This window comes from Chrysochloris asiatica, unplaced genomic scaffold (assembly GCF_000296735.1).
Source record: "Chrysochloris asiatica unplaced genomic scaffold, ChrAsi1.0 scaffold00144, whole genome shotgun sequence".
NCBI classification, from domain to species: domain Eukaryota; kingdom Metazoa; phylum Chordata; class Mammalia; order Afrosoricida; family Chrysochloridae; genus Chrysochloris; species Chrysochloris asiatica.
Genome location: NW_006408662.1, coordinates 2,287,927 through 2,307,910, shown reverse-complemented (window position 1 = coordinate 2,307,910; position 19,984 = coordinate 2,287,927). Strand labels below are relative to the sequence as shown.

Below are 19,984 nucleotides of genomic sequence, written 5' to 3'. Positions count from 1 at the left end.
ATCCACAATAAAAACCTTAAATAAAAAAAAAAAAAAAGAACAAAGGTGAAAGATAATGTTATAGAAGTTCCAAATGAAGAGGAAGTCAAGTAGATTTCCAGACAATAAATAATTAGCAAACCTAATTGTACGTCAAAAACCAAACCAAAACAAAAACATTATGTTATCCTTTCTGCCTAGATTTCATTGTTGTCTCTTTCATGCTCCTTGGGTTACTTTTTAAGTAAACTAGCCTTCTTACATAATGGTTTATTTAGAAGCTGTCAATAATGGTTTCATGCTTATACCAAAGAATTAAATCTGAACCTAAATATCTGAAAAACAACAACAACAACAACAACAACAACAACAAAACCAGCTACTGAGAGCCCTATGGAGCAGAGTTCTACTGTGGTGCACCTGGGATAGCTATGGATTGTAGCCAACTCCATAGCAACTGGTTTTACAGTGTTGGCCAGAGTGCACGGGGCTCGCACAGGCCTGGCCTCTGAGGCGCCCACCTGGGTTGGAGTACTCACACCAGTGACTGCCAAACTCTACACAGCCATAGAACACACACCCAACTGTGGGAGCCTCAGAGGCCAGGCCTGTGCGAGCCCCGTGCCTGCTGTTTCTAAGGACTGGGAAGGTAGATGGTCCTGGTTCACATGAGGAAATGTTTCTTCAGAGGATACAGAAAAAAAAAACAGAAACCAAAAACTAAAGGCCCTGCAGCTCCTTTGAATCCACCCACATATTTGCTGTCTTACGTGTTCTTGGAAGGCGGCTCCTGAGCAGCTCCGGAACCCTAGAAGGGTCACTTGAAAACACACCAGCAAAAGAACCTGGCGCCACTTCAAAGCGCTGTTACTCCTCCCTCTGCCACACACTTGGCCTGTTCCACACGAACAGATGTTTGCCCAGATCACAACACAAAAGGGAGGGGGCAGCACCCCAACACCAGGAAGCCAATACAACAACATGGCAGAACACGACAACAGTTGAGCAGCAAGTTTCATGAGTTAACATTTAAAAACACAGATACAAGGTACAAGGAGTTTCAAAAAGCTCATGGAAAAATTACATTACTTTTGAGTTCCATTTTTCCATAAACTTTTAAAAAAAGTTTTTATTGTGAATTGAGTGATAGTTTTTACATAGGAGAACATTAATTTTATACTCATAGTTTCATTGCAATGATTACAGTCTCCTCTGTGCATCATCATTCAACAGTATTTGCTTCCATTCCCTCTGTTTTTTTTTTTTGGGGGGGGGTTGTTTTTTGGTTTTCCCGAAAACACTCAGGAATATATAATCATTTAAACAGCCCAAGGGCACATTCTACAAGCCTAGCTCCTGGTTGCCAGCACACAGCCTTTCTCTTTCCATGAATCTAGAGTCCTCAGCTGCTCCCTCTCTCCATGTCCCCATCTCTGCCTCCATCTCTGGTGTCACTGTTTCTCTGGATAGGGTCCCACATTCCACTTGTGCTCTTCTCCCTTGATGGTCCTAGGGTCCTCTGTTTCTGGACTGTAAGATTAACTACTCCCCCCTTTTTGTTACACATCTTCTACTGTTACAGTTGTGACAGTCACAATTAGTCGTGATAATAGTTACTTACTATTAAATCATAAGAATCTTATCTCTATCTCCTTTCATCAGACCCGTCTAGACATGATGAAAAACTATTCAGTGGGGATTCTACCTTCCCCCGCACACTCTGAAACTAAACTCTCTCTTGAAAATATAAAAGCCAGTCATTTTGTGCCTTTATAGCCCACTCTCCTGCCCCTTTTTAGGCAGCCAATGTTTAAGTTGCCCGTTCCACAAAAGTTGGAAGCACTCTTATATAGAGACATTTTTATAAAACATAAAGATAGCTTTCTTGAATATGCTGTTGTTATGTAATGTCAAGCTAGTACTGACTCATTAGCAACCCTGTGTAGGGTTTCCAAGGAGCCGTCCATGGGTTTGAATCACTGGCCTTGAGGTTAGTAACCTAGTACTTTTTTTTTATAGCACCAACATGGCAAACAGTACTCTATTATAATTATTTTTTGCTATGTTTTATTGGTAATTTAACAGAGCGTTCTGGCATGGTGGGTATGTCAGCAAGTACTGGGATCTGGTAGAAGAATCACGTTTCTTAGGCATGAGATTTTTTAAGGATTTTTTTCTTCAGTTTATTAGCTCCTCTTCTCCCCCCCCCCCCTCAAAATAGTTAGAATTTCAAACATGTAGCAAATGGAAACTCTGAACAACTGCCACCCAGCTCACTGCCATGGAATACATTCTGACTCAGAGTGACCCTGTATTGGGCTTCTGAGGCTGTAAATCTTTCTGGGAGCAAAAGCCCATCTTCCTCCAGTGGAGAGGCTTACAGATTTGAACCGCTGACCTTGTCTTACCCACTACTATGCTGCTAGGGTAATTTATTAATCCATCCAGTAGACAAATGACTATAAAGCAGATTTTTGCCCCTACCCCCGACCACCACAGCTCTGTTTCCATGTTGCCCAGTAACTAGTAGCTATCTCAGCCCAAAGTTCCTCTTTTGCTAAGATGTACATGGTTGGTGTGAGCAGAGAATTCCTTTTATGAAAAGGCCTTACTAGGAAAAGAAAGGATCGATCTCAGCACAGGACTTGTGTTTTCAGCAGAATGGTGGCAGACAGAAATGAGTATATGTATGGGTACACACATGTCCATCAACATGTCTCTGCATTCCATGGTTTACGAATGGTGACCATATGTACCCTTTCTGCACAGTATCTTGCAGGTGGGAAAACAGACTTAGACATTAAGTTCCACATCCAAGACTGTAATTGGGGAGTGGTGGGGTGAGGGGTTACATCCCAATGCTGGGCTCCTCTCCACACCCCAGAGCTTATATCTAATCATAAGCATGTGCCTGTGTGTCCTGGGTACATGCATGGAAATATGTGTACCTACTGGTAAATGTGTCTGTGATTGCACATGCATGTTTGTGTGTTGACAAGAACGAGGGTAGGGAACACTAAACAAAGGTTCACAACCTCTCAGGAAGATCAAACACCATCATGCACAGAACAAAGCGACACTTAAGTTCAATGGAACTGTGTATTTCAAATCACATTGACTTAGTCAAGTATAACATGACTGAATCTGTATAACATTCTAGGTGACTTCAAAGAAAAATGGTTGCTAGTGATTCATCTTCCAATTAACATTTTTTCTATCCAATCAAGGACATGACTCCTTTGGGGCATATGTGCGCTAAAACCTATGCTTGGAATTATTTATGTTACATTTATCACCCAACTGGATTGAAGTGGCCCTTGGTTATAGTCACCTGTGACCTAAATCCTACATCACTTAGCACTGCTGTCCCTCCCTGCTCTGGAAACTCTCTCCCTTTAGTTTCCTGGTTTCCTACTGACCTCCCAGACTACTTTTTCCAGCTTCCCTTGACCAGTTCTACCTCTGCCTACATTCTCTCATGCTACACCATCCCTGGGTGACCTTAACTCTTCTCCAGGCATGAGCTACTACCTCAACGTTGAGGATGCACACGACGTCTTGCTCCAGAATTGTGAACAGCACACCATCTACTACATAAATCCACACAGATGCCCTCAAGGTGCTGCCAACTCACCACTAATAAACAGAAATCATCTCTGTCTACCAAACACACCAAGGGAAGGGAGTGGCCCATAGCTTCAAACTCTCCAGAATTGGATTCAGGATACCTGGGTCCAACTTCTTTTTCATCATTTGGAGGAAAAGCATGAACCTTACTCTCGATGCCCAACCAGCAATGTGATCCTCCCTGACGTTGTCTCTACTCATCAGCCAGCCAGGCTGTTGATCTTCCCTTTTCAGTCTCTCCTTCTGTTAACCACGGCCTTGGCTCAGTCTCTTCTTACTCCTCGGCGAGCTATCACAACCATCTCCTTGCCTTCAGTTTGCTCTTCTTCCTTGATCTGTATGACCTTTAGTCTGAAGGGCCTTCAAAAGGCACACATCCAATGGTTTTCCTTTGTTGCTTAAGACCCTTCACTGCTCTACTACTGTCCTGGGGTCAGAGTTTGAACTACTTCTCCTAGGGAACAGGATCTTTGTGAGTTGGTCCATCATCTTTCCCCATGCCTTGCTAATCAGAACCCAGGCTTGGACTCCAGCTGGGCCACGGTCATCTGCAATGTCCAGAAGGTGCCAGGGTCCTCTTGCTTAATCTCTCAACATCTACCTCTCCCTATGCCACCGACCTAACAGCTCAGGGTCCCTATCCTGACCCCATAGTCCAGTCCATCCTACCTGCATCTTGGCTTGTCACTGGGGGAAGAGATCTGTCCGTCTCTGTGTCTTCAGCACCTAGCAGTGTCCACCATCAGTCAACACTCACTACATGAATCTGTGAACATATTTCCCTGGCATTTAAGACCGCAAATGTGGGCTGAGCAAATGAGTGAAAAACCAGAGTTGTCTGTGTTTCCACTCATAAAACTTCAGATCTTTGCGGCAGAATTTCCTTATCATGACACACACCAATTTGAATAATGCAATTACTAAGGAGAGAGTTCCACATTCTCTGTTCCTTTCACCAAGATCCTGTCTTTTGAATAACAGTGAGTCTTGGCAAACCAGTAATGATGTTACTTCCTACTAAGAGTGCTTCAAAGAAACCTAGTGGTAGTTGTTTTTAAGACGGTTGAATTACTTCCTTACTTTTTTGTTGTCTCAAGAGGAAAAACAAAGTCAGTTCAATACTGGGCTTTTAATTTTCCTAAAACCCTTCTTCTACTCAGCACAACCTTCAGCTTTCTATTCAATTCCGTCTTTTCCAAGTGAAAAAGAAAACTCCGAGCAGTATTATAAAATCTGGGAGTTGATTTGTGAGTTGAACAAGAAAGAGTGTAGAAAGAGAAGAGATTGGAAGCCAACAAGAAAGGTTTTCCCAGAAAGTTTAGGGAGGGTGAGGTTGTTGACATGAGGAAAGATCTGGAACCATGGGGGGAAGGGAACTGTTAACCATTAATCCTGCCCTTTCCTTTCATCTTGCCCCAGAAAACCTCTGGGGAAACTTGGCTCAGTGCCTCCCAAAGAGCTAAGCTGAAAGTCCAGCAATGTTAGTTAGTGCTGTGGACTTTGGGAAGGAGCATGACAGGGGAGCCATCACCCCGGGGAGGGATTACTGAACACTGAGGAGACAAATGGCTGAACCCTAAGTGAGAAAGTCACAGTGGGGTGCGGCGACTTGCCATTTGTTTTTGGGTTCTGTCCCATTTCCCCACAAGTGGCACCAAGGAGAGATGGCACCTTTCACAGGACACAGTTGAAAACCCATCCCCAACTTTACAGAGAGAGTTGAGAGAGACTCAGAAACCTGCAGTAATCACAGGGTTAGTTTACTGAAGAGTGCACAGATCTCCTGATTTCCAGATCCTTCCATGTCCCCTTTGATTATGGTGGACAGTTTTATCTCAGACACGGCACATGGGCACCGCCAATTTCCAGTCTGGGATGACCCTATTATTCATTACAGATTTGCACAGCCTTAAAAACATCATTCATGCAGACCAGGTGCAGAGGCCCCTGAGACCATCAAGGGAGAAAAGCGGAGTATGGGACCCTACCCAGAGAAACAGCGAAGCCAGAGATGGAGGCAGAGATGATGACGCGGAGAGATGGAGCAGCTGGGAACTCTAGACCCAGACAGGGAGAGGGGCCTGTGTACTGATGACTGAGGGGCAGGCTTGTGGGGTATACCCTTTGGTTGGTTGATGATGCATGGAGGGGATTGTAACCATGGCAGTGTAACGATAAACGATAGGATGAATGTAAAGCTGATGTTCTCCCATGTAAACATGATTCACAATAAAAGTTTAAAAAAAAAAAAAGAAAAAAAAGCTCATGAACAGCCATCTAAAGTGCAACTATCAATGTCTCCAAGTATAGAAGAAAAGAGAGTGACGAAAATGGAAGATGCCTGGAATCAATTGGTTTAATGGGCTAGCGGAGCACATGATTATCAGTGGAACAGAACTAGGAACCACGAGGAGAAAGTGGAATAACTGTTGTTACATGGAGGTGATGGCAATTATTGAGATGAAGGAAAGTGTGTGATTTGTTGGATATAAAACTGATGACGATCTGCTCTGTAAGCCTTCACTCAACTCACAATAAAAAGTTTTAAGAAATACATATGTATAAAACATCATTCACTACGGGGGAAGCATCAAAATGCTCAGACTGTAAAATGTCCAGGTAGGTTTAGATACTGACAAATCTTTTCCTCTGCTTTTGAGGCAGACCTTCATCAAATTAAAACCTCCAAAGACATGTGTACTTTGGAACCTAACTGTCCGCTTAGGTGTGTGTACACCCTTTAAAGGAGGTGCACGCAGAAGAGGACAGGGTGTGTGGCTTTGACTTACACACTTTGCCGTGGTATTTCACTTTTAGACTGCAGGTAAGAGGGTATTTCACCACATGCCTTACCCACTTGCAGATCTTGGCATTTTGGTCAGAGAAAAGGCTCTATGTAAACCCAAGTTTGGGTTTATGAATATAGAGGAACCAAGGAGGCATTATGAAACGTTTTGATTTGAAGATCCGGTATAACATGGAAAAAGATATTCCTCTGAGGCACGTCTGACATTCTGTGGGATGACTCTCCCTTCTGTTTCAGGCCAGGGGGCAGTGTGGAACCACTGGACCAACATCACCCCTTCCTCAGGAGTGGACTCTCTTAACCAGGAGTTGTTTTTCTGACCCCATGTTCCAAGATGGGCCCAGACACTATGGTATCTGGGGCGGGGGGGGGGGGGGGAGGCGGGGTAAGAGGGAAGATGGGTGGTAAAGGACCCATGTCCCATTCCTCTGTGCTTAGGAATTTACCCTTTCTCTTTGTACATTTGCAGGAGTGTGTGTTTCCAGAAACGACAAAGATGTAACGGATAGGGCTCCATCTGCTCTGAGCTCCTGCTCCTATCAGTTTAAACCCGTGCAAAACCAAAATTCTGATGAACTGCAATACATCAATAAATAAAATGAAAATTGCTTGTTAGAGACCTGTGGCAAACTCATACCTTCACTGGTGGGAAAGCCCTGTGGGTTGCGCCTGTCCCATCAGAAGAGTGGGATTATCACTCAGAGGGCTGGTGCTACTGGGCCCAGGTGTCTGTACACAGGGAGGGGTTGGGAGGGACAGATTTCAAGGACCGCACACATATTGACATGAAACTTCCCTTTACCCTAAATACAATGCAAATATTTGCTGCCCAGAAATCAACCACACAAGAGTTGAAGTCACTCTTGCTTAAAAGAACAGTCTTCGTTTTACTCATTCCACAGCTCAACATTCCACTACATGGAATCCTCTGGATCTGTTTATTATTATTATCTTTAATGTTCAGCACAGCTTTGATGCTCAACAAAACTGCTACCCAAATTATGTCCCAAGGAATGTTCACTCAGAAAAACATCAAATTATAGAAATATGTGGACAGTGAGGAAAAGGAAAGCTAACTAGGAAGAAGAAGAAATACATTAGAGTTTTCTCAGTTTCTTCAGGGAGAGTGTAAACCCATCAGAGTCATAAAAGTACGAGAACTTCATCCCTGCCTAGAGCATACTCAGGTTGTCTTGAGTCTGTCACTTAGTCAAGACCACACATTTGAAATTTGGAGTCAGTAACTTAGTTACTTGTGATATTATTAGTCATTCCTTGATTATGTGTAAAACTTACCCAAGTTTTTAGGCTGTCTGGGTTTGTGGAGGGTAATCACAAGGAGAACATGAAACTTTGAGAGGATTTTCAAGCAAAATTGTCATTGCTGTTCCAACCCCCACCCAACCACTGCCACTGAGTTTGTTCTGACTCATAGTGATCCTACGTAGGGTTTCTGAGGCTAGAGATCTTGATGATGACAGACAGCAGGAGCGGCTGGCATGTTTGAACTACTGACCTTGAGGCTAACAATCCAGTACTTATCCAAATAAACAAATAAATAGCTATGTTCACTTGACCTTAGGACTAAATCTATGGTCTCTCTATCAGGTAGAGGGCAGGGGACAGATATTGGAAGTTATTGTTAAGTGCTGTCGAGTTGGTTCTAACTCATAATGACTCTGTATGGGGTTTCTGAGGAGCAGCTGGTGGGTTTGAACCTCCAGCTTTGTGGTGAGCAGTCCAGTGCTTATCCCACAGTGCCAGAAGTTGGAAGAGATCAAATGAGAGACATCAAAAAAAGTATTTATATTAAAAAAAACATGACTTCCCTCCAATAGAAATTAGTGAAAAAACAGTATTTTCTCCTATAAACCAAAACCCACATCCACCGCTGTCCAGTTGGTTCTGATTCACACCAATCCTACAGGACCGAGCAGAACTGCCCCATAGGGTTTTCAAGGCTGTAGTCTTTACACAAGAAGAGTGCTTGCCTCATCTTTCTCCTTCAGAGCAGCTGGTGGGGTCCAATCACCGATCTCTTGGTTTGCACCTCAGTGTTTTAACCACAGCATCACCAGGGTGCCTATTTTCTCCTATAGGACTTACTATAAACTTACTGCCACCCAGTCCATTCCTACTTACAGCGACCCTATAAGACAGAGGAGAATCTGTCCTTAGGGTTTCTGAGGCGATAATCCTCATGGGAGCAAACTGCCTCATTGTTCTCCTCAGAAATGGCTGGTGGGTTTGAACTGGCAACCTTGCAGTTAGCAGTCCAATGCTTAACCCACTTACTATGTCCAACATGAAACCACCTAAGAAAGCAGCAACACCTCATTGGCTTCCTTTGAATGTTTTAAACAATGTTCCATTTTTTTGCCTATAATATAAATGGGGTCCTGGTGTGGGGCTGTAGGGTAAGCACTGGTCTTCTAACTACCAGGCTGATGGTTCCAACCCACCAGAGGCTCTTTGGAAGTCCTACACAGGTCGCTATGAGTTGGAACGGACTCAATAGCACATAACAACAACAATACAAATGCTGGTTGGGAAAAGAATCCACACCATATCATACCTGTATATGTTGGAAAGTGACTATTTCTTTGGTCTTTAGTAAGACTTTGTTTCCATAAACAAATAACTTAAACTCCAAAGCAGAAAAAGCCATGAAGCGGACATGGAAATCAAAGCCCAAAACGTTCACAGTCAGCAGAATTTCTCAAAACTAAGTCAATTCTCACAGCAAGCTGTAGGACACACTCAATGTGCAAACATCATTATTTTCTCTATTGTACTGCCAAACAAGTGCGAGAATATAACAAGAGTGATCCTCAGCTCTGCTCCGAGAAAGTGCAGGCCTTTCTAGGACACGCATTAAGTGAGAAGAAACCGAAAAATCTATTATTTTGAAGGGGCCCATTAAAAATGTATCTTCCAAATAATCCATGCCCAAAAGATTTAAACTTTTCTTTACATTTAAGTAACACTTCAACCCTATGACCCAGCTTTCCAATAAGTCCCTTTAAGCTAAACAAGCACTCCCCAAATGTCAATGAATTGTACACAAGTGTAAAACGCTAGCAAGTATACCAGTTTGAGAATTTAGTCACCGGTTCTAACATCGTGGACATGCTCTGGAGAAAGACTCAGCTGTGTGTGCAGCTGCAGAGACCTCTGATTGATCAATCCTACCGAGCCCACAGTGTCCCCACAAGTCTGCTCTGAGTTCTTGGGCCTTCTCAACCAATTATTAGCAGTTGGCATGCAAGAGAAAACAGAAATGCCATGTGTGCTTGAAGGCAGTTTTCTATCTATATTCTCTAGCTGAGTTTGACAAACATTGGGGTGGTGATGCAGAGCTTGCCTCTCAGCTCAGTTTCTGAAGCACAGCTTTTCTGCCTGCCAAACTGGAACACACATGTCAAAGACCAAATCCCCCATCATGCCTGCACAAGTGTGTACCAAAAAGTGTCTGGTGGCTGGGCCAGGGTCTCCTCCAGACACAAGGCTATGAGAGCCTGCTCCTCAGCACAGGCCGACTCCCATTATGTCTGGACCATTGTTCTGCCCAAGACCCATGTGATCTATGTAGAGAAACAGAACCCCAAACCACCTAGCACCAAAGCATCCAACCTTGAGCACTAACCCACTGGCTGCCATCCCTCTAAGAGATCAGCCAAGCTGACAAAATAAACACTGGAAAACATGATTTCTAAGAAACTACAATTCGGCTGTTCGAGGAGGAGAACAAAAATGGCAACTTTGGATTTAGAAACGCACATCTGTTAACTTTTCCACGGCTATTCCTCCTTTATGACTAGAGAGTCATGTCATAAACTGATTATATCTCTATTTTGTATAGCAGAAGAACAAAATTTAGGTTACCAAAAATGCTACCAAGTCAACATGCAAATTTAAAATAACTACAGCTATCTTTGCCTTACTCACTGAACATTGTCATCACATCTCTAACTGACCCCTACGCATACCATCAAAGGGAGAGAAAAGGACAAACAAGATCACAAATGATACTGAAAAGATCTTTTCACAAATGATTGTTGTTGTTAGGTACCATGAGTCAGTTCTGACTCACAGCAACCATACGCACAACAGAACTAAACACTGTTCATATCCTCACAGTTGTTATGTTTGAGCCCATTGTAGCTGCCACTGTATCAATCCATATCATTGGGAGACATCTTCTTCTTCACGGACCCTCCACTTTACTAAGTATGACGTGCTTCTCCAGGGACTGGCCCCTCCTGATAACATCTTTGAAGTATGAGAAACCGAATCACATCATCCTGGCTTCTAAGGAACATTCTGGCTGTCTTCCAACACAGATTTCCTTATTCTTCTGGCAGTCCGTGGCACTTTCAATATTCTTTGCCAACACCATAATTCAAATGTATCAATTCTTCCAGGGTCTTCCTTATTAATTGTTCAACTTTCACATGTATATGGAATAATTGAAAATATGATGGCATGGGTCAGGCACACCTTAGTCCTTAAAGTGGTATCTTTGCTCTTTAACACTTTAAAGATATGTTTTACAACAGATTTACCTAATGCAATATGTTGTTTGATTTCTTGACTGCTGCTTTCATGAGTGTTAATTGTGGATCCAAGCAAAACAAAGTCTTTGACAACTTCAATCTTTTCTCTATTTATCATGATGTTAATTGATGCAGTTGTGAGGATTTTTAGTTTCTTTACATTGAGGTGCAATTCATATTGAAGTCTATAGTCTTTGATCTTCATCAGTAAGTATTTCAACTCTTTTTTCCTTTCAGCAAGCAAAGTTGTGTCATCTGCATATCACAGGTTGTGAGTCTTCCTCCAATCCCTGATGCCATGTTTTTCTTCATATAATTCAACTTCTTTGGTTATTTGCTCAGTATACAGATTAAGTATGGTGAAAGAACACCCCGGACACACAGCTTTCTGGATTTCCATTCAGTATCCCCTGTTCCAGCTGAATGACTGCCCCTTGGTCTATGTACAGGTTCTGCATGAGCACAGTTCTGGAATACCAATTCCTTTCAATGTTATCCATAGTTGGTTATGATCCATCCAGCTGAATGTCTTTGCATAGTCAATAAAGTGCAAGTAAACATCATTCTTGCATTTCCAGTTTCATCTAAGAGCAGTTGATGTCTGTGATGATATGCTTCATTCCACATCCTCATCAAAACCTAGCTTGAATTTCTGGCAGCTCCCTTTTGACGTGCTGCTGCAGTCATTTTTGAATTCTCTTCAGCATCATTTTATTTGCATTTGATACGAATGATATTGTTCAATGAATTCTACATTCCAGTGGGCCACTCTGCTTTGCAAAGCGTATAGATATAGATCTCTCCTAATAGGCTGATCAGAGAGTTGTCTTCCAAATTTCTGGACACAGATGAGTGAGCACCTCCCACAGTGCATCAGAGTGTTGAAACATTTAAATTTATAGTTTATTAATTCCTGGAGTCCTGTTTCCACCAATGTCTTCAGGGCAGCCTAAATCTCTTCCTTCGATATCATTGGTTGTTGATCAGATGATACTTCTTGAAATGGTTGAACACAGGCCAATTTTTTTTGGTCCAGTGACTCTGTGTGTATCTTCCATCTTCTTTTGATGCTTCCAGTGTAATTTAATATTTTGCTCATAGAATCCTTCAATATTGCCACCCAAGGCTTGAATTTTTTTTTCTTCAGTTCTTTCAGCTTGAGAAAATCTGAGTGTGTTCTTCCCTTTGAATTTTCTAATTCCAGGTCTTTGCACATTTCATTATAATATTTGGATTTGTCTTCTCAAGCTGCCCTTTGAAATTTCCTGTTCAGCTCTTTTACTTTCTCACTTCTTCCATTCACTTTACTTTCTTTACATTCAAGAGCAAGTTTCAGAGTCTCTTCTGACATCCACTTTGGTCTTTCCACAAACAATCATTTGTTTTCTGTCTTTTTAGTGACTCGTTGCTTTCCTCATGTATGATGTTCTTGATGTGATCCCACAACTCCTCTGGTCTTCAGTCATTAGTGCCTAATGCATCAAATCTGTGTTTGAAATGGTCTTTAATATGCTCAAGGTCCTATTTTGGCTCTCATGGAGTTGTTTTAATTTTCTTCAACTTTAGCCTCAACTTTCATATGAGCAATTGATGGTCTGTACCATAGTTGCTCTCTGGCCTTGTTTTGGTCGATGATATTGATTTTCTACAAAGAGTTCTAGTGGCATTGTGGGTTATGCATCAAGCTACTAACTGCAAGGTCAGCTGTTCAAATCCACCAGCTGCTCCATAGGAGAAAGATGAGGCTTTCTGTTTCCATTAAGACTGACACTCTCAAAAACTCTATAGAGGGTCTCTATGAGTTACCAACTTGATGGCCCACCACCACTGAGCTTCTCCATCATCTCTTCCCACAGAAGTTGTCAATTTGATTCCTGTGCACTCCTTCTGGCGAGGGTCACACAGAGACTCACCTTTTGTGTTGTTGAAAAAAGGCATTTGCTGTGACTAAGTCTTGGGTCTTGTAAAATTCTATCATGTGATCTCCAACATCATTTCTATTGCCAAGGCCATATTTTCCAACTACTGCTCTTTTCCCTTTGTTTCCAACCTTTGCATTCCAGTCACCAGTAATGATCAATATATCTTGATAGCAATTTTGATAAATTTAAGACAAGAAATTGGTAGTTCTTCATCCTCACTGGCTTCAGCGGCTGGTGGCAGGAATGAATGTGGATGATAGTGGTATTAACTGGTCTTCCTTGTAGAGGTATGGATACCATCACAGACAGCACTGTACTTCAAGAAAGATCTTGAAATGCTCTTTTTGATGATGAATATGATGCCGGATATGTGATGGTCTGATTCAAAATGGCCAATGTCTGTCCATTTTAGTCTATGGATCTTTATGCATTCCAATTCATTTTTGACAAGTTGCAAAATTCCTAGAGTCATACTTTATAAATTCCCTGTTGTGCTTATGAATGGATATTTGCAGCTGTTTCTCCTCATTTTCAGCTGTGCCCCATCAGCAAATTAAGATCCTGAAAGCTCTGCTCCATGCCCTCATTATGGTCGAATCTACTTTGAGGGGCAACTCTTCCTCCATTGTATTTTTAAGGTCTTCCAATCTGAGGAGTCCTGGTGTGGTGCTACAGGATAATGCGCTGGACTGGTGGTTCAATCTCACTAGACACTCCTCATAAATCCTATACAGGGCCACTATGAGTCAGAACTGACTCAACGGCACTTAACTAAAACAACAACAATCTGAGGGGCTCATCTTCTGCCATTATATCTGACAATGTTCCACTGCTACTCACTAGGTTTTCAGTGGCTATCCATCCAGAAATGGTCTGTCTCTCCTTCCTTGTCTGTTTTAGTCTGGAAGTTCCACTGAAACCTGACCACCATGGGTGACCCTGATGACATTAAAATAGTGGTGGCAGAGCTTCCAGAATCACAGTAACACGTAAGCCATAGTATGAAAAACTGACAGACGAGTGGTGGACTCCACAGATGATTATCAAGTGGAGAACTAGTAAATAAATCAAGCACTCACATCTATAGCCCTCCTCCTCCTCACAGGTTTGTGTTTGTACTCTGGAAAACACCACCAACAAAGAACAGATAGACCCACAGGGACACAGGTGTTAATATGGCCAACAATGTAACAGACTGATGGACGCAACTGCTAACAAATTTTTCCATTTTCTCTTCCAGTACTACAAGCAGCTTTCAAGTCCAGACCACCTAAGTTCACATGTGGAACACTTGGACTCTGTATAGCCTTAGAGATAAAAAGGAGATAAAATCAGAGTCAATCTAAAATTATGTCCAGACTCTCCAGCTGTGGGAATAAGTGTCTTTTCTTCAAAATTATTGTAATCCTGTTTATTGTATTCGGGTGACCTTTCTTTTAGTTTTTGCTGCTTCCTGAAGTGAGTAAGAAGAATGAGCGCCTTAGAAATTTGAATTAGCCAACCGGGTAAGGGAAAAGACTGTGCAGTCGAAGCCCTGGCCAATGGGGTGAGACCCAGACTTAGGAGTTGCATCAGGGATAAAACCCGAGTGGACTGCCCGCCTGGCATGCTCGCTAGCCTGTTCTTGTACAGTTACGCGCACACACTCTTCTGCAGAAGGAAATTTTGCCTTGCCAAGGTAATTTAGTCTTACTGAGTGTTCTGTGCGACATTGGGGTTCATTTCTAACACGGGTAAGAAGTTCTTGGTGTGCTCTTGGTTAACAAAGGATGCCCAATGGTGTGTTGTATTTGGAAGCACACAGAAGGCCAATGAGGAAAATTCAGCAGAAAAGTGAAAGTCCATTTCTACTTGGTGAATTGTTCCCTACTTCAACAAACAATTTGGTAGCCCTCCGTGTCCTTTGTTATAAAGTGGGTCCCAGCTGGAGATCAGAATAGAGTTGAACCTGAGTGGTACTACCTGAGAAAACATTCACAACAATTTGGGACATTCCAAACAACCCGAATGCACAGCACTCCTTTCCCAGAATCTTAAGCAAAAATACTTTTTGTTAATTCATTCAAGAGTAGAAAAGTTTCCTACTTACGTAATGCATACAAGGTGAGAATTATTCCAGCCAGGCAGAACCCTTCAAAGAATCTGAGCGTGCTGAACATCGTCACATTCACTGACAGCGCCACGGTCAGTCCAAAGATCAGAATGAAGATGATGGAAAACAGTAGCACAGGCCGCCGGCCGACCCTGTGTGGGGAGAAGGCAACAATGAGACGTCATCGTTAAACACAAGATGATGCTACATGTCAAAAACCCAGTGTCCAGCAGGTGTTCAATCTGTGCTGAATCGGTACTAGACTAAAATTCTTCACACCATTTAAACACTCCAACAGAACATAGAATACTAAGACTAGAAAGAACTGCAGGAAATTTAGTCTAAACTTTCATCTTATAGGTAGCAAAGCAAAGATCAACATCTACTGTGTAAGAGAACTGAGACACGAAGCCAATTCGTTGATGAGTCTACTACTTTTATAATCAACTACTGTAAGAACCATTTTACATTTCCTCCCTGTTTTACAAATTACTTCTGAGTAGATACGCAGATGATTCAAGGCAAGATTTAAAAAATCAAATAGCTACTGGGTAAGAGAATTGAGATACAAATCCAAATTATTGGCGAATTTGCTACTTTTATAGAGTCAACTACTGTAAGAACCATTTTACATTTCCTCCCTGTTTTAGAAATTATTTGAGTATATATATGGGTGATTCAAGGCAAGATTAACAAAATCAACAATAATTTCCCAAATTAAAACCTTGACACACCCAACATAAAATGCCTTGAGAAATAACTGACCTTTGGATTTGGATAGAAAGTCAACACAGGCCCTGTGTAAACTGTTTTATTTATTTCCTCTTTCTGGGGTAATTAACTGAATCAGGTCCCAGGTTTCATTCAACCTATCAGAGCTGAATCAGACCCAAAGAACTTCCACCTAATTCCAATTACAACATGACTGAGGTAATTTGTAAGGGCTCACAAATGGAACCCAGGTAATCGCAACTGTAAATAACTGGCGTGCTTTAAAGTAAGCTAGCAGTGAAATAAAAAAGAAGACCTTCCATAGTGTTTTTAGAAAGGTCGATGGACCACAACGCTGGCCATTGTAACTGCAACCTCTAGGATTAAAAAACAAAACAAAACAATCCTCATCACTGGACCAATAGACAACACCCATATCAATGGAGAAAAGATTGAAGTTGTCAAGGAGTTCACTTTGTTCGGCTCAACACTAATGGACGCAACAGTCATGAAATCAAACAATGTATTGGATTAAGCAAATCTGCTGCACAAGACCTTTTTAAAGTGTTGAAGAACAAAGATGTCAGCTTGAGGACTAAGGTGCGCCTGACCCAAGCCATGGTGTTTTCAATAACCTCATATGCATGCGAAAGTTGGCCAGTGAATAAGGAAGACCATAGAAGAACTGATGCATTTGAGTTATGGTGTTGGAGGAGACTATTAAAAAGTGCCATGTGCTGCCAAAAGAACCAACAGATCTGTGTTGGAAGAAGTGCAGCCAGAGTGCTCCTTGGAGGTTTGGATGGCCCAATCTTGTCTCTCATACTTCCGACACATTGTCAGAAGGGACCAGTCCCTGGAGAAGGATATCATGTTTGGTAAAGTGTAGGGTCAGAGAAAAAGAGGAAGACCTCCAATGAGATAGATTGGCACTGTGGCAACAGCAAAGGGCTTGGGTGTAGCAAGGATTGTGAGGTTGGCGCAGGACCAGGTACTATTTTGGTCTGCTGTGCGTGGGGTAGGTCTCTATGAGTCGATACCGACTTGATGGCATCTAACAACAACAACTAGGCAGCAATGTAATCTCAGTGTGATTGGGAGTAAAGGAGGGGTGGCCGTTGGGAGCAGGACAAGCACTAGTTCTCCACCCTCCCATGCTAACCTTCCACACTCTTCTTCACCAATCACTAAAAATAAAAGCCCTTCAAACCAGGCAGTTCAGGCTACAACAATACAATGCAACCAGTAAGACCCTAAAGGAGGGTTCACAAAGACAGTGAGGCCCCAAGGAAGAAAGTCAGGTCTGCTACTCCACACACCACCTACGGTAGCTGAATGGCTCGAACTTTCTTAGACTTCTTTAATGACAAGGTATCTACTTAAAGTCAAATGTCTAGAAAAGGCCTACACAGAGAGAAAGGGCATAGATTTGTGGTTGTCTAGGGCTGGGGTCCTGGTGTGGCACTATAGGATAAGCACTAAACTGCTAACCACTAGGCTGGTTCAAACCCATCAACCGGGTCTCTATGAGTCAGAACTAACTCAATGGCACTTTATAACAACAACAACAACAACAGGGCAGGGGTAATGAGCCCTGCTTGCCCAATGGTTTATGAATTGCACTGCTAATGCCAAGGGTGGTGATTTAAACTCACCTGGCATCCCACTGGAGAAAGTTGAGGCCGGCTGCTCCCATAATAATCTACAGAAACACTAAACAGGGTTACTATATGTGGGATTCAATGATGTAAATGTTCTGAAATTAGATTGTGGTGATACTGTATAACTGTATACTCTAAAATTCATTGAATTGTGTACTTCAAAAGGGTAAATTTTATGTGACATTCTCTCTCAATAAATCTGCTTAAAATGACTTATCAATAAGGGGTAGCCTTACTTTATGGAAAATGGTATAATTTTAAGGAAATTCAAGGAGATAGGATAGAATTTCATTCAGAATTTTTAGGGTACTTGATGGCAATGTTGTTGTTAAGTGCCTTCGAGTTGGTTCTGACTCATAGGGAACAATATAGAGCTTCCAAGGAGCAGTGGGTGGGTTTGAACCACTGACCTTGCGGTTTGCAGTCCAGTGCTGATCCTATGGCGCCACCCAGGAAAGTTTGATTTTAGAACCATCCTCATTAAGAGTTCCAGTGGCACCATTTTAGCTAAGTGCTCATCTACTAAGCAAAAGCTTGGCAGCTTATACATAAGAAAGATGTGGCTGGCTGGTTCTGTAAAGATTTATGGCCTTGGAAACCCTCTGGGGCAGATCTGCTCTATACAACACAATTGCTGTAAGTCTGAATCAACTCAGTGGGGACGGGATTTTGGTAATTATCCTCATTAGTCATTTCAGTTGAGTGACCTGGAGGTCAAGGTCATATTGAATATGAGTTCAATATCACTGCAAGTCAATATCCTGTGGATTTCCGTCATCATTTCTCTTGACTCATGCCGAACTCACTAAGCCCATTTCAAGAAAGTCTGTACAGATGACTTTGTCCAAACTCAGTTCATTTACAGAAGCAAATTAAAGTCACAGGTTAGTTGGTTTTCTAAACTGCAGGTAAGCAAACACAAAAGCTAACATAGCTACATGTAAAACCTGTTGAATTGGCAAATGTTTTGTTATACACATTTTTGCTACAACTGAAAACAAAACCTAACGTGTATCTATTTCTACAAATTTTACTTTCAGTGTTGGTAAAGGGGACAAGTAAGTGTTCCACTTCCTCGAGCTGGTTAGACCAGTAGGCAGTGTTGGACATAGCACACACCCACCCCACGTAAGACACCATGTTTCAGCACCGATCCTTAGGATTCCTGCTGGCATCCCCACACACTTTTCCCTGTTCTGCTACTTCACAAAAGATCTCTTTCTTTTAACTGGATTAAAATCAGTAAGAAAAAAAATTTAACATGAAGGATTCTGTGGCAAATACGTTTTTTGAATTCAGAGTGTCGGGCTTTTGAATCCTATCTCACGCCTCATGAATTATATCATCTTGGGAAAGGCCAGGTTTGTCCAAATGAGCCAACTGGTGCCCACCAAGCAGAGTAGCTGTCAGGTAGGAGGCTGCAAGTGACAGAATACCACTCAGTGATGTTTGCCACAACCATTTGGTTCTAGTGTGAATGGGCTCCCCAGAGCAGCATCCTTCAGACATGACAGATACAATCGTATTTCTAAGTCTGGAGAGCACAGGACTTGGTCAGTTAGATCTGTGATAAGCAGACTAATGGCCCCCAAAGACTATACTACCTGACAAGGCAAAAGAGATGCACATGTGATTACCATCAAGGACCTTTCCATGAAGAGACTAACCAGAGGGGTCCAATCTAGCCACATCAGCCTCTAAAATTGGAGCTACTTCCCCAGCAGTAGGGAAGCAGAGAGGTGATGTTATGACAAGGGTCTGACCTACTGTCGCTGGCTTTGAAAGAAAGGGGCCATGACGCAAGAAGTGCTGGTGGTCTCTAGAAGACGGAAAAAGCAAAGACATAGGCTTGCCTCTAGAACCTCCAGAAAGGCCCACAGCTCTGCAGACACCTTGATCTCACCAGCGCTGGATTGCTAAATGACACAACCGTAAGATAATAAATTCTTACCCATCTGTGGCATCAATTTACAGTGTGGCATTATGGGATAAGCACTGGACTGCTAACTGAAAAGTTGGAGATTCAAGCCTTCTAGTTGCTCCTTGGAAGCGCAATACAGGGTTGGAAGCAACCCAACAGCACGTAACAAGAACATGAACATAGAACCTCAACTGGAAACTGATGCCCTGGTCACATTAGGTAACTTGAGGAGACTTTCATAAAGGGATTATTTATAAAAAATGGAGAAGGCTTTCTGACAGAGACAACTAGCCCTGAGGACCAGAAGAGATGACTGTGGATGGAACTACCTGGGCTTCATGAACCTCTCTCCCCCAGGTTTCCAGACCCGGCTTCCCACTGGCCAATCTCAACCAGGGCCTAGACAGCAGGGCTCTCCCCAGCATCCCACAGTGGCCAGGCCCCAGGCCCAGAGCATGAGAAGGGCCCAAAGACACCCCTCCTGGACTAATGCAGGACACTCTGCAACAAACAAGAGGGAGAGAGTTCACCCAATGAGACCACAACTAGGCCATTCTCTCTTAAAAACCTAAAACAGCACATTATACAAACATACATAAGTTACAGTGACAAATAAAATGTACACTAAAAACTTTATTTTTTATTTTAATGTTTTATTGTGAATTATGTGATAGTTTACATGGGAGAACATTAATTTTACATTCATCCT

At 42.4% G+C, this 19,984-nt stretch overlaps 1 protein-coding gene across 1 annotated transcript in view; it reads right to left on the bottom strand.

Annotated features, from left to right (window-relative positions):
* SLC22A23 (solute carrier family 22, member 23) overlaps positions 1-19,984 on the bottom strand; it is a 182,286-nt gene that overhangs the window by 79,594 nt on the left and 82,708 nt on the right. Inside the window, exon 3 of the mRNA XM_006870550.1 lies at positions 14,980-15,134. Coding sequence (XP_006870612.1) covers positions 14,980-15,134 — 155 coding nt within the window. The remainder of the gene's footprint in view (positions 1-14,979; positions 15,135-19,984) is intronic.